Genomic DNA, 26,269 nt, shown 5'->3' with positions numbered 1-26,269 from the left:
AGAGGATACCCGGACATCTCTCCACCCTTAGGCGCATTTCTAGTGTAATAATGAGTACCTAATTGGAATATCAGGTTAATTAGACGAGCCTCTTTGGATAAATAAAGCTGTCTTTACTGCGTGTCGTCTGGCGGTTTGTCCCATGAAACTCGTGCCGTTCTAGCTCTGGTTCTCACTCCGACGTGGGCTCCCACAAACTTGAGAACCCAGTCCTTGACCTGCTTTGTCTTGGCCAGTTGCGGATGTACTTGACCCCGTTTAGCCAGATCGCGAGTTGTGTAGAGTCCAGAGCCTTCTCTTCTCCATAGGAGGGTCACCTTGGTCATGCCCTTGCGAAGACTTTGACCGTACACCTTGCCCCTGAAAACGTGAAGGGCGACATTCTGCATCAAGACCACGTCCTGTCGTCGCAGACTGCTAATCTCCGCCGTGGCCGCGTTCTCACGATCGAGCCAGAATGTCACGGCAAATCCGGATTTTGTGTCATCCCCGACAAGAATTTCAACCAGAGACAGGGTTCGGCCCCAGCGGGTTGTGACGCTCCGTGGCTGTGCGATGGATATGATGCCCACTATCAGATTGAGGGTGACGGTTTGGGGGTTGAGAGCTAGGATCCTTGGGGCTGGCGGGACATCTTCTAGGTCTGAGAGATGAGATGGGACAGGCGCTATTATCGTAGGCTTTCCTGTAGAAGATACCGTCATGAAAGAGGTTTCTTCTAGAGACGTTTCTTCGAAGCTATCGAGTTGTGATGAAGGAATCGAGTTGTGCACGGCCAAAGAATGGTCGTAGAATTGTGATAAAACATCTTCTGGATCGGTCCCACCAAAGGACTCTGCCGCTCCGTTAAAAGACACATCAGCTGTGGTGAAGAATTCAGACTGGCTCGCCAGCGTATGCTCGCCGATACTAATATCGTGCCTCTGACTCAAACCCGTATGCAGCGGTTGTCTCGTCAGGGGCAGAGAGCGCCAGGCGACCTGCGACGTTGATGGTGGTGTGACTCGTGACTGTGTCCGTCTCCGGGGTATGAGCCCCAGAAACTCGGCAAATACATCGTCTAGGTCGTTTATCGTGCAAGACTCTGCATTTAGAGATGATACAGGAGGTGCTCCGGCAAAGAGAAGCAGTCGAGGGGCCATGGTGAGAAGCGTGATTGTTGATCTCTGCAGGTTGCTGCGAGTCACGCCTTTTGGGGGTACGAGAACACCATATGACACATGTCAAGACTCTGAATCATCCATACAAGGGTCTGAGGGATGTTGCTGCCTTGTAGTATATGCACCTTGAAGTGGATTCTGGGGTTAGATAGTTACTGTATCCGTAGATGGAGGTAGATTCACGACTATGCAAGATCGGCAGGCGCGTCCCGGGCGCAGCTGCCGAGGCATCCCCCACATTCTCCGCCGCCCCACACCAACCCGCTTGCCGAGGCCATCTCCAACCTCGCCTTAACACGACGGCCCCAACCTGTTCCTGTTTGAGAACAAGACATGGTTTATTATACCCTTCCATAGTCACTCGATTTTCTAGATTGAAATTCAGTCTTTATTGCGCCTGCTGCTGAACCTGTCCTCATCAGCTTAGACTTGCCATTTGTAGAGTCAAACACCATGTCTTCCTTATTCGACATCAAGGAGCACACCATCGAAGCCTCCTACATACGAGAATACGCCCGCGCAACCTCGCACTCTCAAGATGAGAAGCTATTGTTGCACGTAAAGCAGTACATCCCCAAGGACAACCCAAACCCTCAAAAGGGCGACGTGACTCTTATTGGTGGACATGCCAATGGCTTTCCCAAGGTAAGTCCTTACATACTTGTGGCAAGAGTTGAGCTAAGAGTCCTCTCTAGGAATTATATGAGCCCCTGTGGGAGGAACTCTATAATGAAGCCAAGAGCCGGAACCTGCGGATTCGCAGTATCTGGATAGCTGATGCAGCCTGGCAAGGCCAGAGCGGCCTTATCAACAAAGATGCCCTCGGCAATGACCGTAAGACCTCTTCCTCCCTCTCCAGCTCTTGTACTCACATGTACCAGCAAGCTGGCTCGACTATGCCCGTGATATCCTCCAGATGATAAACACATTCCGCCCTCCTCCCCCAATCATGGCAGTAGGCCACTCCTTTGGCGCCAACGCCCTAACAAACGTCGCCCTCCTCCATCCCCGTCTCCTTACTTCTCTTGTGCTGCTAGACCCCGTCATATCGCACTTTGCTTCTACACCTGTGGTAAAGGGCTTCGGTCCAGCAGCCATCAGTACTTACCGCCGTGAAGTATGGCCCTCTCGCGCCGAGGCCGCGGCGTCCTTCAGCCGCAGCCCCTTCTACCAGGCCTGGGATCCTCGTGTCCTTGAGCGCTGGCTGGATTATGGTATCAGGAAAGTCCCTGGCGAACAGTCTGTCACCTTAGCAACCACCAAGCACCAAGAAGTCTTTACCTTTCTCCGTCCTAGCTGGGAAGCATACGACGCCCAGGGCAAGCAACTCGTCAACCCAGATCTCACGCCAGATCTAGACCCCAGTCTCAACGAGCGGTGGCCTACATACCCTGTCTACCGCCCCGAGGGCCCCAACACCCTCGCCCGCCTCCCGCACGTCCGACCAAGTGTTCTTTACGTCTTTGGCGGCAACAGTGACCTCTCTCCACAAGAGCTCCAGGGCGAAAAGATGAAACTCACGGGCTCTGGCGTTGGCGGCAGCGGCGGTGAGGCCAGAGGCCGTGTCAAGAAGGTCGTCGGTGAACAGTACGGCCACCTGATCCCTATGGAGAACCCTCGCTTCTGTGCGAGTGCCGCGGCCGAGTGGATCAAGGCCGAGGTTGACAGATGGTGGGTGGATGAGCGCAAGTATCATGAGTGGACGCTCAAGTCAACCGAGGAGAAGACGACCATCTCGGATGAGTTTAAAAACTATGTTGGCAAACCAGGTGGCCGCCGGACCAAGGACCAAGCAAAGGCAAAGATATAGTACTCATCATACCCGAAACTTGTACGAATAGACAGCCACCACAAGTCATCCAGCGAGCAATGCCCATATATCTATACTCATACATTTGCGCTACCGAAACAACTCATCTGCTATAACTAAGTACCTGATCAAGTTTCAACTAGACTGTATAAAAGCAATAGAGGAATAATCAATTCCCGAAAGAAACTCCAACAATTCCGCTATCCGCTTCCCCGTTAAACATATCAAGAAACGCACAGGGGTATCCCATCAAAATCCGACTTCCTTATCCATCGTTGCTTCCAACACCACCAGGACATGCACTTTAGATGTAGTACATGGAGTTCTTCAAGGCCTCGTGAACCTGCTTGCTGCCACCGACGCTCGACCCAGCGCCTCCAGTAACGACGCTGTCGGTATCGCTAAAATCCGCCAGCTCAGGTCGGTAGGCCCTGGCTCGGGTGCAGACAATGTCTGCGTAGTAGGCCGGAGGGCAAATGCTGACCGCCTTGGTAGCTCTGCCGTAGAGGTAGCAGAGCTCGTGGGTGAACTTCTCAAGCTCGTTGGCCGCCTCGCCCTTGTGCTTGGCACGGAAGATCTCGTCCAGCAGCACCGTGTAGTGAGCCGGTCGGGCTGTGCCCTTGAGGCTGGTGTGCGCCGTCAGGAAGAAGTCCCAATACCGAGCCTGTGTGACGCCGCGGTCGACAACGGTGCCGTTTTGAATGTTGCGGTCCTTTGGCAGGTTGTTTTCGGTCGTGGGATAAAATCGCGTCTGATGACGCTTGACAGAGACGACAATGGTCAGCTTGGGTTGTTGGTTCTTGGGGTACATAGAGTTGCACGCAACGCGCATCCGTGGCAGCTCCTTTTGAAGGACCTGGGCGAACTGGCCCTCCGAGACACCATCACGGAAGATGACAATGTTCTCTGGCAGTTGGTTCTTGTTGTGCTTCTTCCAGAGCTCAAGTCGTGACTTGAAGGCCTCGGTCAAAACCTCGTCCAACATCTCCTGCTTGGAACTTTGCTCCCAAGAGATGGCTGGCCACTGCCCCATGTCTTTGTCGATGGTGGCCACCAAGCCCACCAGACTGGGTATGTCGTCGCTGGCACCAGTAGGCAGGTTTGTCGGGTGTGTGACGTCGTAACCAAGCACCATGGTCTTGCCCTCCTTGATGATACCAAACTCGTTGCGCAGCTTGTGGTTGACACCACCAGCCTTGAGGTTCCATTTCAGGGCAACGTTAGCATAATAACCGGGATTAGCGTTTATAAGCTTCTGGCCCTGGACGCAGCTGGTGTGGATTCCATAGGTAACATCACCCAGCAACTTGACGGCTGAGTACATGGCGGTATCGGTAGAACCGAGAGCAACAAGGATGAACTCAATGTTCTGACCCTTTGCCCACTTGAAGAACTCATTGGCGGTGCCTCTCTCAAAGCCTGCGGCGGTGATGACCAGAGTGGGAGCTGGTATCGGTTTGTTGGCAATCCTGATATCCATGGTATTCATGAACGCGGCAAACTCCTCTGCCTTGCTAATAGGAACGACGTAGTGATCTGCGGTTGGTGCAAGGTTGACAAAAGCCCATCGCTGGATTGGCTTGCCGGACTTGTAGACCTTGATGTTCTTCATGTTCCACGAAGCTCCAAAAGGTCGGATCTCAGTCTCCTTTCTCTTCAAGTCGAGGTAGGCAACCGCAGGTGCAGGGAGTACACGTCCTTGAACTGTGAGTAGAGTCTTGTCGACGACGATGCCGAATTTTTCCTAACAAGGTCAGCTCATCTGCTCCTCAAGACAATAGCAAGTGGGAAAACATACCAGCACTTCACCATCGAGACCCAGAGTCTCGCGTCCCTCCCCAGTGATAGACAAGGCGTTGGCATAAGGGCTTCGGCAGGCAAAGTTGACCATCTCGGTCGACTCTCGACTATTGAGCTTGGCCTTGACTGATTGCCCAGGCTGAATCTCGACAAACTCGGCGGGAACGAAAGTCGGTTTGGACGCGGTTCCGAGATTGAGAAGGGGGTAATTCTGAGGCTGGAAGTTGTACTCTAGAAGAATTGTCAGCTTAAGCCTTGTGGAAAGTAGTCCTAACAGTGACATACTTGAACGGTAGTAGTCGAAAACCGTGACGTAGCTATTGTCCAGGTAAAAGCTCACGTTCTTGGGTCCAGGATACTCCCAATCACCGTCAATGCGAGGAGCGTTGGGGCCTGAGAAGCTTCTCGCATTTGAGGCCTTGACGATCCCAAATATGGCCTTGGATCTCCTGACCGTCTTACCGTCCGAGACTTTCATAGTAACCCAGACACGTGTCTTGGGGAGGAACTTGCTAATCAGGTTGACGTTTTTCTTGGCCCTCCCATCGGATCTAGGCGCCGCATACACATTGAGATTGCGAAAGATCTGGTCGCATTTGCCAGCCACCTTGAAGATTCCATGCGTGACGTTGGCATTGAGGAGAAGACGGCCTGTTCCAAGACGCACAGACTGGAAGAATCCACGGGCAGCAATCAAAGACCGGCCGAGGTCAGTCGTGATGCCACCGTCCTTAAAGGAGAAGAAACGCGATCTCCCGAGCGCGCTGATGTCATTGATATTGGATCGGGGACCGTACCCAAAGATAACGTTGAGGCAATCGACAACATCGGGAAACTTGGGGAAGTCGAGGGCGATGGCAGGGTCTTGGTCGTCACCAGGAGCACCAAGCCTCTTGGCAGAGGTGCCGCCAGTACTCGAATTGAGGTACTCGAGCAGGTCGTTCATGCGTATTTCGTTGGGTCCATGGATCTCAACTTCAAAGACGTCCATCTTGTCAGCGCCTTCTGCCGTGGCCACGCTGACACGCAGAGTGTTGTCGTTCTCCAGGTCGAGCTTCTGTAGGGAAACCAGCTGCGACTTGAACTCGGTTGCAATGACTAGGGACTTGTCGTTCTTGGTGAGTTGCATCAGAACCTCGCGAATGACTAAGTGTAGTTTCCGGCCTTTGACGTCCCGAGGCTTGGGCTGCTTAAGCTGCTTTCCTTTGCCCTTGGATTTGGCAGCACCCTCCTCCTCGGCGATAATCTCCTTGACCGTAATAGTGTACTTGTAAAGGACGGGGAATTTTGTCTTGATGCCATAGTAATTGGCCCAGAGAGTGACTGGGTTGCCTCTGGTACCAAACGCAGGCCGGGCAGGGAACTTGTCCTCCTCCTGAGATTTCTTGCCTCCGAGCTCGAGCTTGCCCATCTTTGAGACGAGCTGTTGGGTAGAGGATGCTTGATGTTGAACCGTCTCATTCTCAAGCTTCGTTGTGGCGGGATCAGGCTGCGGAATAGCTCCACCCATGCTAGGCAAGTCAGTATAATCAAGCAAGAGGTTCATCAGGAGTCAGGGACAACATACGTGAAGATGAGCGGTTGATCGCCGAATCCTCCTCCTCCTCGGCCGCCACCACGACCGCCTCGCCCTCCTCCTCGACCACGGTCAAACCCTCCGCGGCCACCTCTAAAATCGCCTCGTCCCCTAGAGTCGCCTCGTCCCCTAGAGTCGCCACGTCCTCTAAAGTCGCCGCGCCCTCTGTAATCTCCTCGTCCTCCACCTCGGAAGCCGCTGGAGTCTCCACCACCGCGTCCTCCGTCTCCGCGACCTCGGCCACCTCGAAAGCCGCCATCGCCTCGACCACCGCCGTCACCTCGGCCGCGACCACCACGTCCTCGGCCCCCACGGCCGCCTCTATCACCTCTGTCTGCCATGGCGGACACGAGGGCACGGGCTCAGAGTATGGGTTGGGGTATGAGTCAAGAGAGAAAAGGTGGGCAAGAGAGTGAGTGACTGATGGGTGTTGTTGGGTGTTGTAGGCAATACCACTTAAGAATGAAGATAGGTGATTACTGATGTTGAGCGTTCAACGGGGTCTCTAAATGAACGTGTGTAGATGTATTTTCGGAAGAGTAAGAGAGAGAGGAAGATGCGGGAGGAGGCAGAAGGAGGTTTTATTTTGAGAGGGAGCAAATGCTTGTGGTTGACAAGACCGTGAATCACTGTTCTGGCAGTGACGAAGTAGCAACCTGCATCAGCTGGCCGCCAGTTGCAAACTCTTTGATCGCCTACGATTGGTCACTTTGGGCGAAGAAAGAAAGCTCTTTCCAGCGCCAAATACGAGATTGGGATCAAGAAGAAGGCGGTACTTGAAGAATTGATCCCCGGGGCTGGGAGGACCTGCGAGGTTGGAGGTTTATGTTTAAGAGAAAGGCGGGAGCTATCGCGGGGGCCAGCGATCCTAGAACGAATTGCAGGAGCTTGTGGCTTTCACGGTCGTACAAAGGAATAGATAATTAAAACAAGAAATGCAGCGGTTGAGACGCACATGGCGGTTTCATCAAAGAAATAGCCAATGTCGCTGCGTAAAGCTCAGATTGGTCGGCCTCCTGCAGGTTTGTGACGCCTACCTCTAGCCATGGATCATGAGAGGCCTGCATGGTTGGGCTAACCAGGCATTCTGACGACGGTGGCCGTCATTGATCGCCGGCTACCCTGGACTGCCACGATAGACACATGGGAGACGTCTCATTCTTCAGGCTGTCGTGCGGGTTCCTTGCAGATAATATCTGACTCAAATATTACTTCGCCTTCATCACGCAGGAACTCATCGCTTTGAGCACACGTTCATCTCTTGTTCATCTGCATGTTTGCTTCTTTCCAATGGTTGCCCTCTTTACACCGCCCCAGCCGGCCACGAAACCTGGCCCAATGGATACCCAGCCGCACCGTAAAAAGCAAAGAGAGACGTCACGGACCTTTATCACTGCTGTCTCCTGCAAGGCTAGGTCACGGGCTCGGTAAAGTGACCAGGGATACCAAACACCTCTTAAACGGCCCGTGATCGGAAAGACCCTGTTCTCCATACCTAGGTAGATATGGGTCCATGGCAATCAAGTTGGACCAGGAAACTGAGAAGATACAAACAAAGCAGCAGAGTATATATCGTACAATAGCTTCAACTACATCAAAACACTTATCCCCAAAACTCGTGCAAAATTCAACATCACCCGTAGCCAAGACTCCCCCGTTACCCTACATTTCTGCCCTCATCCACCCACTTCAAGCCCATTGATTGACTGCCTCCAGGATGTAAGCGACCTCAACCTGCGGGGCTTGAACAACCAAGCGTCCATACGACACATGGCAAGCGTTTGAGCACTTGCAGGCCTTTTACATGTAGCCTCGCACAAGGGGTCTTCCCTCTCGTCCTGGCCCCACAGCCCTGTGTTTGCGAGGACCCTGCTGTATGTGCTCGGAGCAACTTACACTTGGACCTCTTGCGTGCGACGGGACTCTCTGGGTATATCAGACCTGCCTGATAGCCCAGGAGATGCCATTGATGTCAAGAAAACTGGTTCTGAGCTCTATAGTACCGTCTAGCTTCGTCCCTCGGGAGCAGGATTCGGTGGATTCTTAATGTTGTAACCCTCATCACGACTTGAGCAATGCTCGGCTTCCCGCATGCATCGAGTCAAGGGGTGCTTCAGAACGACCCTCTGACAGGTAAGCGGAAATCGAAACTTCACAGACTACGGATCTTTGCCAACTTACTCCTCTCACTCTCAGACTCCATGTATCTTGCCCACAAGTCTACTGCGCACTACGAGATCATGCACTTCTTCATCCAAAAGCTACAAGAATAGTTGTCCCGATGCATATACACCACCCTTCAAACATTTATTCCCAGACAACATCAATAACCCTGTCACAAGTCTGCTTGCTGGATCCCTTACGACACATCGATCGAACCACTAGCTCTCAATAAACAATAACCGGCTTGAACCCGAACCTATTACAAAACTACCATGTGTACCGGCCAACGAGGTTTCTATATCTGCCCCTGCAAGAATCTGTCATGCCCCAGGAGAGGAGTCGTGCCGCACAGAAACATCATCTACGGGCACGTGGCAAAGATCGAGATAGACACGATTGCCTGGGACATATGCGAGTGGTGGATCGCCAACGGACCCCCTGAGCAGGTTCTCAACCGGTACCTGAAACCGAGCTGTGTTTACTTTGCGTGGCATACTCTCATGATCAACACGACAATATGTGAGGAGTGTGAGGTTACTTGTGCGGAGAGCAACAGAGGTGGTGGAGGCGGTGAAAGGAAGAACTGAATTATCTGGTGTTGTTCACAGCAAACAAAAAGGGATCGAATGGGTTTAGATTGATTCCCGGCTCTTTGACACTGATGTTCAGAGCCCAGAGACAATAACATCGTTTCACCAAACGCTGAATACTGTTCCGATTGCATTGATACACCGACTATAAAAAGCTGGAATCAAAATTGTTCCTTCGCACATTTCAGTCATCCTCAACTACCTTTTACATCAACCACTCACTTGACACTCACACAGCACCACTACCCTATCCAGCCCTGACAACATGTGCAACGGCAAAATCGTCACTGTCATGTGTCCTTGCACGAACGTAAACTGCAGCTCCAAAAATCCCTACGTGGAAGGAGGAGGGAATGGTCATCTGATAGAGACACTCACCTACATTGAGCCTTGCAAGGCACGCGAGAACAAGCCCCAGCGTCCTGGTACCTATCCGCGCTGCATCAGATGGTCCGACCAAACACAGTGGTACGAAGAGATTTGTGAGGCTTGCTACGGAAATGGCTGCCCTGAATTCAAAAAGAAGGGGGAAGAGGAACTAGAACATGACGGATATGAGCCAGCCCACGCCCTGGGGTGGTTGTTCAAGAGAATTGATGTCGACTGTAGGGAGCCGCATCTAGTAGCTTAAATCCAACATTATTCGTTTCAAGCTGATCATATTTTTCTCTCCGTGAGTCACTCCGGTTGTGCTTGAAGGGCCAGTGGGATGACAGAGCACAAGATCTCGCCAGAGGACAATGTGTGACTACCGCAAGGGGAGGGACAACAAGGTCAAGAGACAAGATAGGCCGTCTGACATTGACGTCAGGACAAGAGAACATATAGTATGATGGGTGATCCATCTTGAATTGTCAAGTTACATGTTATCCTGGATAGAATATTGCCCCAATAACTCAACCTGAAAAACCCTCACGTGCCATTATCTGACAATGTTATAACCAACAACGCCAACCCCTCCGCTCCTGTATTCTGATACTTCATTTGATTGATATCCAAAATGTTATGACTTGACATGCCCGGCTGTTGCGACCTGCAGGATCTCGTCCTCCAGCCCTGAAACGAGGTGCACCTCTATTCCAGCATCCTGAAGCGTCTTGCGGCCCGTGTTCTCTCCAACAAAAGTCTCGGGCTCTTGAACCCCAACATACACCTTGGTGATCCATTTCTTCTGGCGCAGAACCCTTTCGACGCAGGGGAGCTTGCCGCTCAGGCGCTTGAAGCAAGGCTCGACTGTAGTGTAGAGTGCATGTGGGGTGTTGAATACTTCGGAGAGCTTCTCCTCCGTTGTGCCGTGCTGCTCAGCTAGCTTTAACAGACAGCACTCTTCAGCGTGGGTGTTCCCGGGAAGTTCTAGTGTGTATCCCTCAGCGATGATGGTGTTGTCGTCGAGTCGCACAATGAGAGCGCCCACACGGAAGTTCGTGGGTTTTGGAGGAGAGTTATTAGCCTGGCCAAGCGCACGCTGCATGAAGGCCTTGTGATCGCCAGGCTCTATTGTTGCCATTTTTAGAATATGTAGAGCCTGTCCTGGGTAATTGAAGCGATTGAAACAAGAAGAGAAGATGAGGAATGGTGTTGAAGCTGTTCGCAGCTCCCACTTTGGTGGCCGGTGCTTGTAAGCTCCGATGACCGCATGCACTTTAACTAGCCCCACACTTTTTCTCAACACGCGTTGCGTCGCGTCTCTCGATGAGCACCGACACCTTCGAAACTCAGCTTTACCATCTCATCATCAAACAACGCCAACCTCAGAAAAAATGTCGGATTTCGAAGACGTATTGGACAGCGAGCCTCCCACCATCGACCCCTATGAGGTCTTGGGTGTGGAACGGACAGCAAATCCCGACCAGATCAAGGGCGCATACCGGAAGGCCGCCCTTAAGAACCATCCAGGTTGGTCCAGCTCCCGTTTGTTGTACGGGAGGACAGACACTAACATCACTCAAAGACAAGGTCCCTCAGGATCAAAAGGAGCAAGCGCACGAGAAGTTCCAGTCCATCGCCTTTGCCTACGCCGTTCTCTCTGATCCCGCCCGACGAAAGCGCTACGACACGACCGGTTCCACGGCCGAATCGATTGTGGACTCTGAGGGCTTCAACTGGAGCGATTACTATCGAGAACAATACAAGGAGTCGGTCTCTGGAGATGCTATCGAGAAGTTTGCCAAGAAGTACAAGGGATCCGACGAGGAGAAGGATGATGTGCTTATCGCATACGAGCAATGCGAAGGCGACATGGACGAGCTGTACGAGAGGGTTATCCTGAGCGATGTGCTGGAGGATGACGAGCGGTTTCGCAAGATTATCGATGAGGCGATCGAGAGTGAGGATGTGCCCAGCTTCCCCGCCTACACCAAGGAGACCAAGAAGAAGCGGGCCACACGAGTCAAGAAGGCTCGAGCGGAAGCTGCAGAGGCCGAGGATTACGCTAAAGAGCTCGGTGTGCACGATAAGCTGTTTGGCGAAAAGAAGGGAAAGAAGAAGAAGGGCAAGGGAAGCTCTGAGGATGATCTCGCGGCGCTGATCCAAAAGCGTCAAAAGGACCGCTCAGAGAGCTTCCTCGACCATCTTGCTGAGAAGTATGGTGCCAAAGAAAGCAAGCCCAAAAAGGGCAAGAAGAGGGCCGTCGAGGAAGAGCCCTCCGAGGAGGCTTTCCAGGCTGCCGCTTCCAGGCTGCGGAGCTCCAAGAAGTCAAGACGGTGAAGATAGAGCAAGATGCTGGGCTGGGAATGGAGTTGGGTTTTTGACGTGGTATGGAGTTTGGAGTATGAAGGCGACTTTCGTTGTATGGATGCTATAATACTAGCCTGGCATATTGCAAGCAAGCAAATAATTCATGATGGTTTCTCTAAATATCACAACCTTGAATGCAGCTCTAATGACATGAATATCTGCTTCATGACAAGCTGTTGACGCTGTGGGCCGGAGTACAATGAGTAAACAAGTCAAACCAACCCAAATTTCACATAGAAACAGGATATAATTGATCAAGAATACCAACACCTGAGCATACAGACTTGATTGTACCATTTAATTCTTCCTCTTATAGGGTGAGGAAACCATGAAATCGCTGTCAGTGTTGTTAGTGACTAGGTACCCAGCCCCAGGCCGGCGGGGTTGTTTAGCACCTTCTTCTGCCTGCCAAAGTTTCACTTCGCCCTTCCACAACCTCGACTGTCGTGTGACGTCTTTGCCCTTGAGCAGACATCAACCTGACAGCATCGATGAATTGACGATGCGCAAGGATGAATAATTTGTCACTCGAGAGAACTCTGCCGTCATGATGCCATGAGCGACCCGGCCAAGCCCCCAATTTACCCCCGGTACTGTTTCCATCTGGCGCCAACCGTGAATACCTGGTGCCTCTTCCGAGTAGCCGATGTTCACGGCCTTGACCAGCACGAAGGCTTCGAAGGTGAGTTACTTGAGAGTTGTCACAGAGATGGTCACTGACAGCTAGCAAGGTGAAAACTTTTACTTCTACGGGAATTTGCCAATAAAATGGGTGCGCATTGTTGGGGTGGTTGTCGCCATCGATGACTATGATGCAGGGCGACGCGTCTACACTGTAGACGACAGTAGTGGCGCCTGTATTGAGTGCACAATCCTCATATCGGCTTCTCAGGAAGGGGTCGATAGTGCGGCGACGGCGACAGACGCTGCCTCGAAGGTGGATGCAAATCCACTCGCGGCTGCTGCCCTCTTGGCCAATATCAATGTTGGAAGCGTCGTTGATGTCAAGGGGGGAATATCCACCTTCCGGGAAGAGCGGCAGCTCAATATCGAGAAGATGGTCCCTCTACGAGGCACAGCACAGGAGGTCGCGCTCTGGGAAAAGAGGATCAAGTTCCAGTCCGAGGTGCTGGCGAAGCCTTGGGTCCTGCGGAACAGAGACATCCGCAGATGTCGCAAGGAGGCTGAACGAAGCGAAGAGGAGGCAGAGAGGAAACGCAAACGGCTCAAGGCGATGATAGAGCCAAAGGTCGCCAAGCAGCCGACCAGATCAGCGGACCAAGACCAACGCAGCGAGAGTCAAGAGCCAAGCAAGGCCAAGCGTCTGGAACTGCGACGGATTCTTGAGCACGGCGAAAGAGGCAAATATGATGCGCTGGGACTATGAGATAAAGCAGGTTGAGAATGTGAACAAGGGGCTTGTTTTGCTTAGCGGGCGTTCCTGGATAGGTCTGGACTGAGAGACACAGCAAAGACGATTGTTCAGCAATGATTGGCAGGCACAAGGCCATTATGCCCTGTTCCGGAATGCGATTTTGACTTTGAACGTGATTGAGCAGCGTGGCAGCCCTGCGGAGGATTTCCATAGGCTCGGGACTTGGGAAGACACATGGGCAGCCTCTGCCAATCGCGGTGAATTGTCTCAGCTTCTAACAACTCCCTCTAGTGAATGTCACCTCGAGTCAAGTGGTTGGCTAAAGGTTCAAGACAGGCTGCACGGGAGAGTGCCTCAAGACGGCAGACAGACTGACAACTCATCCACCTGACTTGATGTGATGGATGGCAAGGCGTCGTCATCAGCATCAGCAAATCGATAGTGTGTCTGGACCAAAGACACTATCCAATTTTTTCCTACGGGGACCTTCGCCGCGAGTGGACTGGTGTGAGAAGCAACTGCGGCTGAAAACCCTCCGGAAATTCACATCCCCAAAGCAGACCCTGATTACTTCCGACAGCCGCGATGGCGCGTATCAGCTTCGCTGTGAGGCGTCCAGTGAGACGCCGTGACGGTTCTGGTGCGTTGATGATGGAAATTTGGAGGCGCTCTTAAACCCCATATTCCCCTGGGCTGAGCATCGGCGCCGGGTGTGGCGAGCGCAACCGCAACGCACCGCAACGCAACCCAACGGCCATGCCCCTATTGAGGGAGGGCGGTTTTGCACAGAATCGATAGTCCCTGGAGCTAGCGCGTGAGCGGCTGCTCTGTGGGACGGCCCTACTGCAGGCACACGCGAAGCCACGGGCACGTCCTCGTTGATATCGGCCCTGGATTGGACGCCCACTTCCCTGGAAATGGTGCTTCTCCACACCCTCCATCACCAACACTCACTCAGGCAGAGTTCGAGACTGAGGACATGCGCCCGGAACACTTGATCTGGAATGCGCGAGCGACCTTGATCGAGGCTGGAGCTCATTGACAGAGAGAGAAGCTCCTTCCGGATCCTGACGGAGATTCAAAGTGTCTCCTGCCTCGAGCACATGAGCAAGTGCGCGAAATATTGAGGTTAACAATCCATGAAATGGAACCCAAACCCTTCACTGTGCCTCATTCACGCCTCTTCCTTCGAATTCCAGCCAATCTCACTCATTCTCCATCCTAAAATCCAATTTCTCGATTCAGTGTTATCCTTGTGCGCCATCTTACCGGTACCTGAACCGCCCTACGCCTCCATTAACGACTCCAAGTCACTACCTTAGCGAGCATTGCTTTTCGTGGTCGATTCTAGCCTTGGTCTAGCCTTCTAGGTAAGCCACGCCAACACACGTTGGTTCATTTCTTCCCGATGGATGCAAGAGTCTAGCCCCCTCTGCCGGGGGGCCACCAGACTAGCGATTTACGCATTCGATGGTATCTCAGCTTGTGAGCATGGCCCTGGGCCCAGTGCATTGTTATATGAACCATGGGTCCCCTTCCCGTCAGACATCCTGATTGAGCAAGCCATCGCCTGTCTTGTCTTGCAGAGGTTCCAAACTTCTCCATCAAGGCAGATCCCTTCCTTTAACTTCTTATTCACTTTTCCTTCACCATGAGATCTCACAGGGTTCTCCCGATATGGCTCCTCTGGCTAACCCAGGGACAGGGGTTGACCATCCCCAACGCCGACGACAACTCGGCCGATACCTGGCAGGACTCCCACCAGGAGTTCAAGCGAACCATTGCGACTGAGGACCAGGAGTATCTCACAACTTACGCCAAGGACGACATTATCCCGGCCACCGAGACTGTCGACGTTAGCACCAGCAAGGCGCAGACTGGAACTGCCATTGTTCTTCCTTCTCTCTCAGACGTTGAGCCTCATACTGAAGGTTTCATTGTCACCGACCTTTACAACCCTCTTCAGACTGAGGCTCCTATTCTTAGCACCTCTATTTCGAGCCCATCGAGCCTACTCAAGCCTGTTGCATCCCCCACCAAGAACACTCAACCTTCGGGCCTTTCCAAGATGGCGACCAGCAACGACATTTTCGCCAACCCTATCGACACCAGCGCTCCTCTGGCCATGTTCCAGAGGAAGGCCGACCACCCGGTTCCTCGTCTGGGAATCTCCAAGTCGGGGCCCCTCGAGACCAACAAGTTCTACTCCAACTTCTATCTTGGAGACCAGAAGAGCCCGGTCTACACATACCCCTATGCGCTCTCGTGGGCTGCCGGTGCTGGTGCCGCCGCGAGTTGGGGTATAGCGATTTCTCACGTCGAAGCCAGCCAGCGAGTTTACGGTCCACTTCAATCTAACAAGGCTGTGGAATACTATGTCAACCCCGTCGGCATTCAGTCCATGATCATCTCGGCCAAGGAGCTGGGCTCCAAGACCACCCTGACCATGGACTCTCTCGGCCCTCACTATGCCAGGGCTATGCTTAGAAAGGATAGCTCTTCTGCTCCGGCCATCACCTTCCCTCTTGCTCAGGGCAGTCTCTTCACCACTGCCTACTACAGCGGCGCCACGCCTTTTATCCAGTCCAGCGTCTACTTCAAGAGTATGACTCAAGTGGCAAAGGACCCCAAGACCAACGTGCGCAAGTTCAACTTTGTCCTCGAGGATGGTACCACTTGGCGATTGTATGCGTACAAGACCAAGGGTGATCCTCTTAGCCTGACAGTCACCAACAACGGTCTCGCCTCGTCCAGCAAGCCCTTCTATGGCTTGATCCAGATCGCCAAGGACCCCAAGTCGAGCAAGTCCGAGGCAGTCCTTGACAACGGTTGTGGCATCTATGCGACTGGCATGACCATCAGCGGTTCTGCTGTCGGTACCAAGGGTACTTATAGCTTCAACTGGAGCAAGTCCGGCCACACTTCTGGAAACCTCTGGATGTTTGCTCTTCCTCACCATCTCACCTCGTTCGACGCCGCCACCACTGCCAGCATCCGGGACTACAAGCTTCAGACTCCCACCAAGGGCGTTGCCACGATTGTCGGAGGCACCAAGTGGACCATGGTCGAGCCCTCGATGCCTGTCAACATGGGCTTTGCTCCTTGGGATCCTTCCACGGGCAGCAAGGGACTCTCCACCAAAGCAAAGACCACCATCAAGCCCATCGCGCAGTCGGAGGTCTCCCAGGACATGATTGCGCAGACCAACCTGGACTCGATGTACTTTTCTGGAAAGGTGAGTGATGGCTTCAACGATGCAGAATCATGATCTAACGAACACGCATAGGCCCTGGCCAAGTTTGGTACCATCATCTATGTCATCAACAACCTCTTGGGCGACGCTGCTCTGGCCCAGTCTGGCTTGGCTAAGCTCAAGACGGCCTTTGCCAGATTCGGTACAAACAAGCAGAACTACCCGCTTGTCTACGAAAGTAAGTAACACGATTCCAGGCAGACAGGAATAGTAACTGACTCGATCAATCAGCCGCTTGGGGCGGTCTCGTCTCATCTGCGTCCTATGTCACAGGACAGTCGGGCTCTGACTTTGGAAACACTTACTACAACGACCACCACTTCCACTACGGTTATCACATCCTTGCTGCTGCCTACATTGGTTCTATGGATAGCAAGTGGCTTGCTGCCAACAAGGCCTATGTCAACAGTCTTGTTCGTGACTATGCCAACCCAAGCAGCACGGACAAGTATTACCCTTTGTGGCGAAGCTTTGACTGGTACCACGGCCATAGTTGGGCCCATGGCCTGACCGCTATGTGGGATGGCAAGGTGAGCTTGGAACATGTACTCATGATGCTGAGACAAGACACTGACAGTCATGATAGGACCAGGAATCTAGCTCGGAGGACATCATGTCTGTGTATGCCCTCAAGATGTGGGGTCAAGTGATCCAGGACACCAGCCTGGTTGCACGGTGAGTCGAAGATGTTCTTCTTGCAAGGATTCGGACACTGACGATGGACAACAGAGCCAATCTGCAACTGGCTGTCATGACACGGGCTATGCAGCAGTACTACTACTATACCACGGACAACGTCGCTCAGCCCAGCAACTTTATCGGCAACAAGGTGGCGGGTATTCTCTTTGAGAACAAGATTCACCATACCACATGGTTCAGCCCCAACATTGAAGCCATCCAGGGCATTCACATGATCCCCATTCTGCCCCCTTCAAACCTGGCCCGAACAAAGACATTTGTTCAGCAAGAGTGGGATACCTACTTCAGCAGCGGCCGCGTTGACAAGATCGACAATGAATGGAAGGGCATCATCTACGGAAACTACGCGACTATTAATCCTAAGGCGGCTTGGACCTTCTTTACGAGCTCCAAGTTTGACGCGAAGTGGATCGATGGCGGTGCATCAAGGACGTGGTTCCTGACGTACGCTGCAGGTGAGCTTGAATCCATTGAAGCAGTGGCAAAGACAAGGCTAACAACTGTGATACAGCCCTCGCCGGCATTTAATAGACTGAGGCGGAGTCGAATAGAGGCCGCGTCATGACGGATATCAGGGCGTCGGCGGCCGGCCCTTTCAGGGGGTTGGCCATCAGTGCTCGAGATGAGCAACTGTGTACAAAAAGATGGGCATAGAAGGAAAGACAAGATACCTCGACGGACAGAAAGATTTACTTTGTATATTGAAAGAGGAGACAGTGGGTTTTCGTATTCTACAGGCGTTTAGAGATGGGGAAGAAAGATGGATGGTTGGATTCCTGACCTCGCCAAGACGGGAGGCAGATGCAGTACCTTTGACAAGGTTTTACAATTTCATTTTTTTTTTTTAAACCTACTATTCACATTCACTTCACATTCATCAATTTCAGTCCAGTTCCGAGACAGGCTTGAAAGGATTGGGAGTTTGACAAGGGCCTCGGCCCAATAAGACGTAACGCATGTCGCAGGTTGTCTCGAAACTTGATTTCCTTGGAAGATGGGGCCGAGAGATCGACGACGCCTCATGAAAACAAGCATTCCCGGGCATCCGGGGTCGATAAAGTTCGACAGCCAACCACTTGACGAGGGTGACAGTTGTGCTCTTTGCCTCGTTGGGGGGAACGAGGCGCAGCTGTAGATTTGCGACATGGGGGCGGCAGTTTTGCAGATTTCGATGGATTCTGAGATGGAGTGCCAAGACAAAATGATGTTTAACACTGCCCTGGATGGGGCGGTTTGGTGGAGATCGGCAAGGGGTATTTGACGAAAGAGATGGTGACGATATCGAGGAATTGATTTTCGCTTGAGGGCGTATCAAGCTTCAGTGGACATTGATGGAATGGCCAGAGGGGGACGTACATAAGCGCGGGACACAGAGAAGTGACAACACAGCCAATTCTGTACCGGGCTTTTTTGTCCCCTGCTAGAATGGCCATGAGATGGATTTGATCAGGTCCAGGGGGTTTCACTGCATTTTTAACCGGCCGCGAGCGGTGCCTTATTATCTTGACTTGACGCAGCTCTATCGATAAGGTTGCTATGGAACCCCAATGAGTTCCGGACCGACGGCCCCGTGATGCGTGTCACAATTGGAATTGGTGAGCTGTTGCAGCCGCAGCGATAATCCCGGCAAGGTCGGACTGACGAGGAAATGTGCGACAGACGGGGACTGCGGGCGAGAGTGGGTAAGCGGACGTTTCCATGGTAAGCTGATGCATATGAGGGTCAGATTTCATTTGTACTTTGGGACGTCTGCATGTTTTGAGAACGATGACGATGACGATGGTGATTGTATTGTGTGAGGAATTCCAAGTTTTGAAGCGATAGCAGAGTCTGTTTGTATCTAGCCGTCGTGCGTGTCCTGGTGGCTGCGACGCCAAGCAAAAGAGATTAAGTCGAATAAGCTTTTTTGCCAACCACGCAGAGACCACCACCACCATCAGACTCAAAAGAAAGAGGTCGATATTGGCTTGGCGGTTGACGTCTTGTCCGTGGCTCGGTTCACAGTTAGTATTAAGGTTTCTGCTGAGCCACCGTCCCGACCCAACACGCTTTGCCCTCGCTGGAATCGGCGCTTCCTGGATCGAGCTGGGGCCAAGAAGCCGAATGACTGAGCAACAGTGACAAGCGCAAGAAACAGGCCCAACTGGAGCTCCCTAGCTGAAAGAAAGACGCTCACCCCTGTACAACATGTCACTGACGGTGGATGCGGTGGGGAACTCAGGGAGCTCTCAGCGGGTTGCGGGCTGGTTGCCGGCCAACTCGACCTCTGTTGACCAATCACGGGCCGCCTACATCAAGCTCCTTCCTCAAAATGTGGGTCGCCGATCTCGACCCATGTCCTACGTCAACGTGGGTTCGAGCTTCCCACTTCCCTTCTTCAAACCTGGGCAAAGGAGGCCTCCTGGAATCTCGAAAGCTCCGTACCACGTTTTTTCTCTTGCACATTCGCCCCAAACACCATCTCGAATTCAGGCTGTGCTCCTTCACCGCAGCTGATACGTACGCGCTTTCACACCGACAGAGCAGAGCTACCTCGTTGAGCGGGGTTGATTTGACACTGCCCTCTTTGAAGCAAAGGTTCTTCGCTACGCGCTCTACCCGGCTCGTCCGTTCGTCTTCTCTTCGTCCGTTCCTTTCGCCCTCGTGTCACATCGCGGGTTATCTATCAATTTGAATCGCGAGAAGCTTCAGCAGACATGGTTTGTGAGTAACCACGACTTTACTACCTACGTATAACCTTTTCGCCTGCATCTCGCGCCGTTCCCGTTTCCAAGGCACGACATAGAGCCGTCTAGAACGTGTCCCAAGTACCCAGGCCCATGGGAGAGATCGGCAACTTGTAAATGTTGCGTCTTCCATCCTCTTTATCCATCCCATCATCCCCCTTCTTCCCATTCCGACACTACAGTACCACACCCCCCAGAAAAACGCCCGACCCCTCCCAAGTGTGAGTCCCAAGTTGCTAGCTAGCTTCCTCTCTCCACGGGTCCGGGGCGCCACTCACGGGCACAACTTGCACAAGCGAGAGAGAGCCCATATTCGTTCAAGCCAAATCTTGGCCAACCCTTCAAACCCTTCTCCTCCCTCACTCCCCAATCCTATCCTACGGACACAGGAACGGGAAAGGCAACCGCATCAAACGATACCCCCGACCCTGCAGAGTGAAGCGATCTGAGCCATCGAATTGAGTGAGTAGGACCACTGGCGAACAGTGTCCATTCCCTTGCTTGAGCCTTGCCTTTGAGTTCTTTCAGCTTTGGGCACTGGCTCTCTTTCATCCTTACTGAGGCGTCTCTCCCTCGTCCTGTCATTCATCCCCAGCCCTACTTTCGCCCTCTCTCCATCCCATTGCAAGCGCCAGCCCCTTCGGGCCATCTTGTCTACAAGCTTCAATTCCGCAGATCACACGAGGCGCAGCAGGCTGGTCCCTTTCACAAACGCAGCCAAGACGTCCCTTGCTGGCCCAGACCGGGGCCTAGTCAGCCCAGCAGCCAGCCTTGTTCGGTTGCTTTCCTGTTTGAGACAAGAGGTCTTTGTGCTGCTCATCTACCCTCTGTTGTTGGTTCCCAAGCATCTTGTCCTGCTTAATTGCTTGTTGTGCCCTCTTGGCTTGTTTTCAATCGCATAAACGATTTCGTTTACTGACTATGCCGGTGCCTTGATTCGCCATCAACAGCTCTTCCATCCTTCAACCATTACATCAGACGTCAAATGTCTAGCAGGTCTTCGCACGCGGCCGACGAGAACTCGCCGCTCATCGCCAATGGCGGTGCCTCGTCGGCCCTCCAAGATACCCTCGGCCATGTCCATGGCAATGGCAATGGCAACGGTCACATTAGCCTCAGCCGAGGCTCGAGCACCATGACCTTTCTCTTCGACTCGAAGCATACCCCGGGTCTCGATAACCAGAACTTTGCCTTGAGGCATCTCGCCTACTCATGGCATGTCACCAAGGTGACACTTCTTAGCAGTATGTTTGCGCTCGACTTGAAACCACTCTTGGTCGCAGGCGACTGACTTTTCATCACAGGCTATGTCAATTTCCTCCTGGTTATGGTTCCCATTGGCATTGTTGCCGGCAAGCTGGGCTGGAATTCCACCGCCGTCTTCACTATCAATTTCTTCGCCATCATCCCCCTCGCCGCCGTCCTTTCGTTTGCGACCGAAGAGATCTCTTTGAAGCTGGGTGAAACAATGGGTGGTCTGCTGAATGCTACTTTCGGAAACGCCGTCGAACTGATTGTGCGACTCCCCACGAGAAACTTGGGCTGGATTCAAGATGCTAACTATATGCGCAGGTCAGCATTGTTGCGCTCAAGGAAAAGCAAATCGACATTGTCCAGGCTTCTATGCTCGGCTCGATTCTCTCTAACCTTTTGCTGGTGATGGGCATGTGCTTCCTGTTTGGCGGTATGATCCATCGCGGTCAGACTGGCAATGGTACAGAGCAGGTCTTCTCTTCGGCTACTGCTCAGACTACCTGCTCGCTCATGACTCTCTCGTCTGCCTCGCTTATCATTCCCGCTGCCGTATGTTCCCAGTTTCAAACGCTGGAAATCAACCGACTAATATTTGGTGTAGTTGTACGCTGTCCTTGACCAGGGCGGCTCTAGGGACAAGGATCAGAGCATCCTTACTCTGTCGCGCGGAACCGCCATCATTCTTCTTCTCCTCTACGTCCTTTACCTCGTCTTCCAGCTTCGCACCCACAGCAACCTTTTCGATGCCGAGAACCAGAACGCTGGTGGCGAGGGCGAGGAGCCTGAGGAGCCTACCCTCGGCACTGTCAGCGCTGTCGCCGTCCTTGTTGTCACCACCATCCTGGTAGCCATCTGCGCCGACTACCTCGTTGGAAGCATTGATAACCTTGTCGAGACATCGGGCATCAGCAGGGCCTTTATCGGTTTGATTTTGATCCCTATTGTTGGAAACGCCGCCGAACACGTTACCGCTGTCGTTGTTGCTGTCCGGGACAAGATGGACCTGGCTATGGGTGTTGCCATTGGCTCCAGCATCCAGATCGCTCTTCTCGTCACTCCTTTCCTTGTCATTGTTGGCTGGATCATTGGCTCTGATATGAGCCTTCACTTTGAGACCTGTAAGTTTTGGACAACCCGCAGTTGTACAAAATGTTGGATTCTAACACCGTCTAGTCCAAACCGTTGCCTTTTCCGTGTCCGTCCTTGTCGTCACCTACACCGTCCAGGACGGCAAGTCCAACTATCTCGAAGGCGCTATGCTTCTCGGTCTCTACGCCATTATTGCCTTGGCCTTCCTCGTCACTCCTAGTGGCATCATCGACGGCAAGATTGGCGCCTAGATAATATCACCCGCTCAACCTTTTTCCATAACCGATATTACCACACTTCAACCATGTGTCTCTGGATACCGGGCGACGTTGGATGCTCCGCAGCTACTTGCGAAACTGGGCCTAAACTGGGCAATAAGGATGGTTCTCAGAAATGTGAGAGCGCTAGCCACAAGTTTGCCCACAATAATTCGAGCCGAATTTTTCATATTTGTATTACTAGGATCAGACAGTCCTCTGGATAGGACTGGGAAACTGAAAACAAAGAGATTCAAAGAGGGGAGGGGAAGGAATGTGGAAGGGGAGAAGAAGAAGAGGGATTACTATCGCTGTCGCGCATTTTCGTTATGTCAAAAGATGGAGAGGGAGAGGGTTTATGATACTAACTGTTTAGTCGTAGTCCGCATGCTTTGCAACCGCTTTTCCTTCATGTTTATATCATTGGACTGCAAGGCCGCCAGGAGGCGACGAGTGCGAAGGATAGCTCAAATAGGAATTAAAAGCATTAAAAAAGACGTCAATTGTACTCACTAATGCTCTCGGGCAGCTTGTCTAGCTAGATGTGATAAATGCTTGAGAGACGATCCGAGATAACCCCGATAGGTCGGTATCGGAACCAATACGTTTTCACACTTTTCTTTCTTTGTATAGAGATGGAACCTCGAGTTGATTGGGTAGTGAACCGCAACAAGTCAGACGGTAGAGGGACTGGTTTGAGAGTATACACATGAATGGGCCTCCTTGCAGACATAGATAGCCATCGAGGCGCTTACACTGGATCGAACGAGGGCCTGTGTATATGTCGAACCGAGCATGGACCTATTGGATGGTGGTGCTTTTCATTCACTCATTCACACGACTAGACAAAGGAAACCCTATTTGAAAGCCTTGATCACTGGGTCTACATGGCGTCGAGGTGGATGCAAAGTTTAATGCAACGGTGGCGCCGAGGATATATGCTCTCGTCTTTGTTTCTATTCCAAACAGGCAACGCAGGTATCTCTCTATGATCAGATGGTGGGCTTGGACATGGGCGCAATAATACCCTGCTTCATGAGCACACGAGGCTTGGTGCTCTCCTGGAACGTCTCCTTTGTCATCCATTCGGGACCGACGGGCAGACGCAGGGAGCGCTCGTACTGCTGGCGGGACTCGAAGGGGTGAGGGAGTTGTGAGGCGAGGTAGCGGTCGTTCTGGTAGCTGTTAGTGTTGATTCTTGTAGAACAAAGGGATACGAGTTTTACCTTTTTGATCCGCTTCTCGTTGATCATCACCTTGTCCAGCTTGGCATCCTTGCGGTCCTTCTTCTTGATGCCCTCGACCTTTGTCAGGAACCGGCCCTGATGGCGCTTCTTCTCCTTTTCGCTCACGCCGTCACCGACCCATGAGCCCCAACCAGGGAGAGTATTATCAATGACCTTGTCATCGTCCTCTTCGGCAACGTCTGCCTTTTCGCGCTCAAACTCGCCGACAACGTCCTCGCCCGCAAAGGCACGCGCCACCATCTCCTGGTCGCGGATCGCGAGAGGGAGATGCTGGTCAGTGTCGGATTCAGCATCTGAAGCTTCCTCGTCGGGCTTGGACTTGCTCTTTGTCTTGCGGGAGGAGGCGACGATGACGTTGGATGAGAGGTCGAGGTCGCCGACGTTGGCTGCCGACTGGCCCTTCTTCTTGCGGCGGGTTTCACCGCGGGACCAGGCGCCTGCGGTTGATGAGACGGTTCGAGAGGAGTCGAGGGATGTGATGTTGGGGATGGCAGGGTTGCTGCCAGCTCCGTTGGTAGTTATCACCACATCATCATCGTCGTCGTCCTCTTCTGTTGACTTTTGCTTCTTGGCCACCCGAGTTGGCTTCTCGAAAGCTGGCTTGAATGCCTGACCTTTGGCGGCGCCGTACTGTCGACGGCCCACCTCCTCCATTTCCTCATCGCCGTCGCCATCAAACTCCTCACCATCAAGCTCTCGCTGGATCTGGCGGATGAGAGCGTCGTTGGCCTCCTTCTTGGCAGCCTCGGCTTTTTGCATAAACTTCATGCTCATGAGACCCTTCTGCGGCACATCTTCCTCCTCCTCAAGAGCTGCTAGCTGTCGCCGCAGCGAAGCATCTCCGTTATCAGAGTCGCTATCAGATGATGAAGACTCATCGGAGCCACCGGCGCGGCCCTCCTTCCTCCGCCGGAGCTCCTCGTCCTTGCGGGCCATCTCTGTCAGACCAGCTCGGAAGTCGTCGTCCCACACGGCTCGCTTCGTCTTGGAGCCGATCTTGGCCCACTTGCTCTCCTTGTGCCGCTGTCCGACACGTTCAAGCGCACGTCGGCGATCCTGAGCCAGGCGCTCTTCATCGGAGTCAATCTCGCCAGCCTCCTCCATGGCCTCCTTGGTAGCCATCTCGTCGCGCTCGCGCTGCTTCCTGTGTACGCGGTGGTAGGCCTTGCTCTTGATCTTCTTGATGCGCTTAGCCCTCTTAGCCTCGCGCGAGTTGAGCTCACGCTCCATGCGCTTCCGGGCCAGCACCTCCTTGCGCGTGAGCTCGTTACCCTCCTCGTCGTACTCCTTCTCCTTAGGTTTCTGGGGCTTGTCCATGGTCAGACCGCTCTGCTCCATGATGGACATGATGGCGGATTCGAGCTCGTTGCTGGGGTTCGAAGTGGTCAGGGGTCGAATTTCAGTTGTATCCAAACCAGCAGTGGCCGAGTTCTGCGGTAGAGGGAACATCAAGTGCTCTGCTCTTCGGTTCTGCTTGACTGTGTCGTTCCACCGGTCCAGTGTCTCGTTTGTCTTTTCGTAGGCGGCGCTCCGGTCCAGGCGGTCCTGTTGTCGCTTCGCCAGGGGGACATCCAGTTTCTTGGCAGCACCGGGACGCTTCTCCTTCTCCTCCTTGTTTATGAGCTTCATCGACTTCTTGACGTTGGCGTCGCTGATACCCGAGAGTCCCAGGTCGCTTAGGCTGATCTTGGTTTTTGATTTGGGCTTGTCCTCCTCATCCTTCTGACCACCGTAACCCTTGATCAACCCCTGAAGAGCTTCTAGCTTCTCCGGGTTGGCTTCTTGATCGTCATCATCGCTGTCGTCGTCCTCGTCATCATCATCATCCTCCTCCTCGTCTGAAGCATCGTCATCGGATTCTGAAGAACCAGATTGGTCCTTGCCCTCAGGCTCCTCGTCCGAATCCTCTTCAAATTGGTCGAGCGCTGTTGCCAGGTCAATGGCATCCTCGCCAAGTGTCTGACCCTCGTCGTCCTGGGAATCATCTTCCGAATCGCCATCCTTTTCAATGTCAGCTTAGGCACATGCTGTTTAGCTCATGAGGGAAGCTACCTCTTGATGTGTCGACTTGCTCCCGCGGAATGTGTATCCCTGGAACTTTTCCTCATCGCTATCACCAAACGCCTCGTCACTCTCAATCTCAGAGTCCTCATCGTCTTCTCTCAGACCGCCTAGCCGCCACTCATTACCCTCGCTATCGCTTCCGTCCTCGGCGCCACCGTCGGCGGGTCGACTGGGCCTCTTGACCTTTTTCCTCTGGGGCTCATCCTCCTCCTCTTCCTCGTCCTCCTCGTCGTCTTCGTCTCGGCCGTGCTTCCTCTCGCTCTCGATGTCGACGTCGAGCTGCCTCACGCGGGGGGTCAGCTTCTGCCGGGGCGCAAAGTTTTCTTGAGCGATGCCAAAGGCGTTGAGAGCGTTCTTTTGCGAGCGCGCCTTAGACTTTTTGTTGTTTCCGGTATTTTTGGCCTTGGGATTGGCCAGGAGTGATCGGCCGTGAGCCTGACGTCCGCCCATTTTTGTTGGTGTTTTAAAGA

General features: G+C 53.0%; 9 protein-coding genes across 9 annotated transcripts; 5 read left to right on the top strand and 4 right to left on the bottom strand.

The window, feature by feature from the left end:
* Window positions 1–113: 113 nt before the first annotated feature.
* MRS44_004891 (uncharacterized protein) lies at window positions 114–1,142 on the bottom strand (the record flags this gene model as incomplete). Its single annotated transcript, XM_046268733.2, has 1 exon — window positions 114–1,142. The coding sequence occupies one exon, from the start codon at window positions 1,140–1,142 to the stop codon at window positions 114–116; it is 1,029 nt and encodes a 342-aa protein (XP_046135957.1).
* A 471-nt stretch (window positions 1,143–1,613) lies between these two features.
* On the top strand, window positions 1,614–2,970 carry MRS44_004890 (uncharacterized protein; the record flags this gene model as incomplete). The annotated part of the gene is made up of 3 exons (XM_046275532.2): window positions 1,614–1,805; window positions 1,856–1,994; window positions 2,042–2,970. 3 exons carry the CDS (start codon window positions 1,614–1,616, stop codon window positions 2,968–2,970), a joined length of 1,260 nt encoding a protein of 419 aa, XP_046135958.1.
* Window positions 2,971–3,274: 304 nt separating this feature from the next.
* MRS44_004889 (uncharacterized protein) lies at window positions 3,275–6,687 on the bottom strand (the record flags this gene model as incomplete). Its single annotated transcript, XM_065622374.1, has 4 exons — window positions 3,275–4,714; window positions 4,769–5,001; window positions 5,056–6,281; window positions 6,338–6,687. 4 exons carry the CDS (start codon window positions 6,685–6,687, stop codon window positions 3,275–3,277), a joined length of 3,249 nt encoding a protein of 1,082 aa, XP_065478446.1.
* A 3,415-nt stretch (window positions 6,688–10,102) lies between these two features.
* On the bottom strand, window positions 10,103–10,606 carry MRS44_004888 (uncharacterized protein; the record flags this gene model as incomplete). Its single annotated transcript, XM_046275533.2, has 1 exon — window positions 10,103–10,606. One exon carries the CDS (start codon window positions 10,604–10,606, stop codon window positions 10,103–10,105), a length of 504 nt encoding a protein of 167 aa, XP_046135960.1.
* A 253-nt stretch (window positions 10,607–10,859) lies between these two features.
* On the top strand, window positions 10,860–11,805 carry MRS44_004887 (uncharacterized protein; the record flags this gene model as incomplete). The annotated part of the gene is made up of 2 exons (XM_046279384.2): window positions 10,860–10,995; window positions 11,051–11,805. The coding sequence occupies 2 exons, from the start codon at window positions 10,860–10,862 to the stop codon at window positions 11,803–11,805; spliced, it is 891 nt and encodes a 296-aa protein (XP_046135961.1).
* A 585-nt stretch (window positions 11,806–12,390) lies between these two features.
* On the top strand, window positions 12,391–13,222 carry MRS44_004886 (uncharacterized protein; the record flags this gene model as incomplete). The annotated part of the gene is made up of 2 exons (XM_046268734.2): window positions 12,391–12,517; window positions 12,567–13,222. The coding sequence occupies 2 exons, from the start codon at window positions 12,391–12,393 to the stop codon at window positions 13,220–13,222; spliced, it is 783 nt and encodes a 260-aa protein (XP_046135962.1).
* Window positions 13,223–14,861: 1,639 nt separating this feature from the next.
* Window positions 14,862–17,690, top strand: MRS44_004885 (uncharacterized protein; the record flags this gene model as incomplete). Its single annotated transcript, XM_046275534.2, has 6 exons — window positions 14,862–16,445; window positions 16,497–16,641; window positions 16,695–16,993; window positions 17,050–17,138; window positions 17,193–17,617; window positions 17,674–17,690. The coding sequence occupies 6 exons, from the start codon at window positions 14,862–14,864 to the stop codon at window positions 17,688–17,690; spliced, it is 2,559 nt and encodes an 852-aa protein (XP_046135963.1).
* A 3,183-nt stretch (window positions 17,691–20,873) lies between these two features.
* On the top strand, window positions 20,874–22,482 carry MRS44_004884 (uncharacterized protein; the record flags this gene model as incomplete). Its single annotated transcript, XM_046278319.2, has 5 exons — window positions 20,874–21,132; window positions 21,193–21,404; window positions 21,461–21,691; window positions 21,744–22,260; window positions 22,316–22,482. 5 exons carry the CDS (start codon window positions 20,874–20,876, stop codon window positions 22,480–22,482), a joined length of 1,386 nt encoding a protein of 461 aa, XP_046135964.1.
* A 998-nt stretch (window positions 22,483–23,480) lies between these two features.
* Window positions 23,481–26,249, bottom strand: MRS44_004883 (uncharacterized protein; the record flags this gene model as incomplete). The annotated part of the gene is made up of 3 exons (XM_046275535.2): window positions 23,481–23,663; window positions 23,715–25,736; window positions 25,788–26,249. The coding sequence occupies 3 exons, from the start codon at window positions 26,247–26,249 to the stop codon at window positions 23,481–23,483; spliced, it is 2,667 nt and encodes an 888-aa protein (XP_046135965.2).
* Window positions 26,250–26,269: the final 20 nt, after the last annotated feature.

Source organism: Fusarium solani, assembly GCF_023522795.1.
Source record: "Fusarium solani strain SB1 chromosome Unknown bctg00000002, whole genome shotgun sequence".
NCBI classification, from domain to species: domain Eukaryota; kingdom Fungi; phylum Ascomycota; class Sordariomycetes; order Hypocreales; family Nectriaceae; genus Fusarium; species Fusarium solani.
This window is presented reverse-complemented; position numbering and strand designations above follow the sequence as displayed.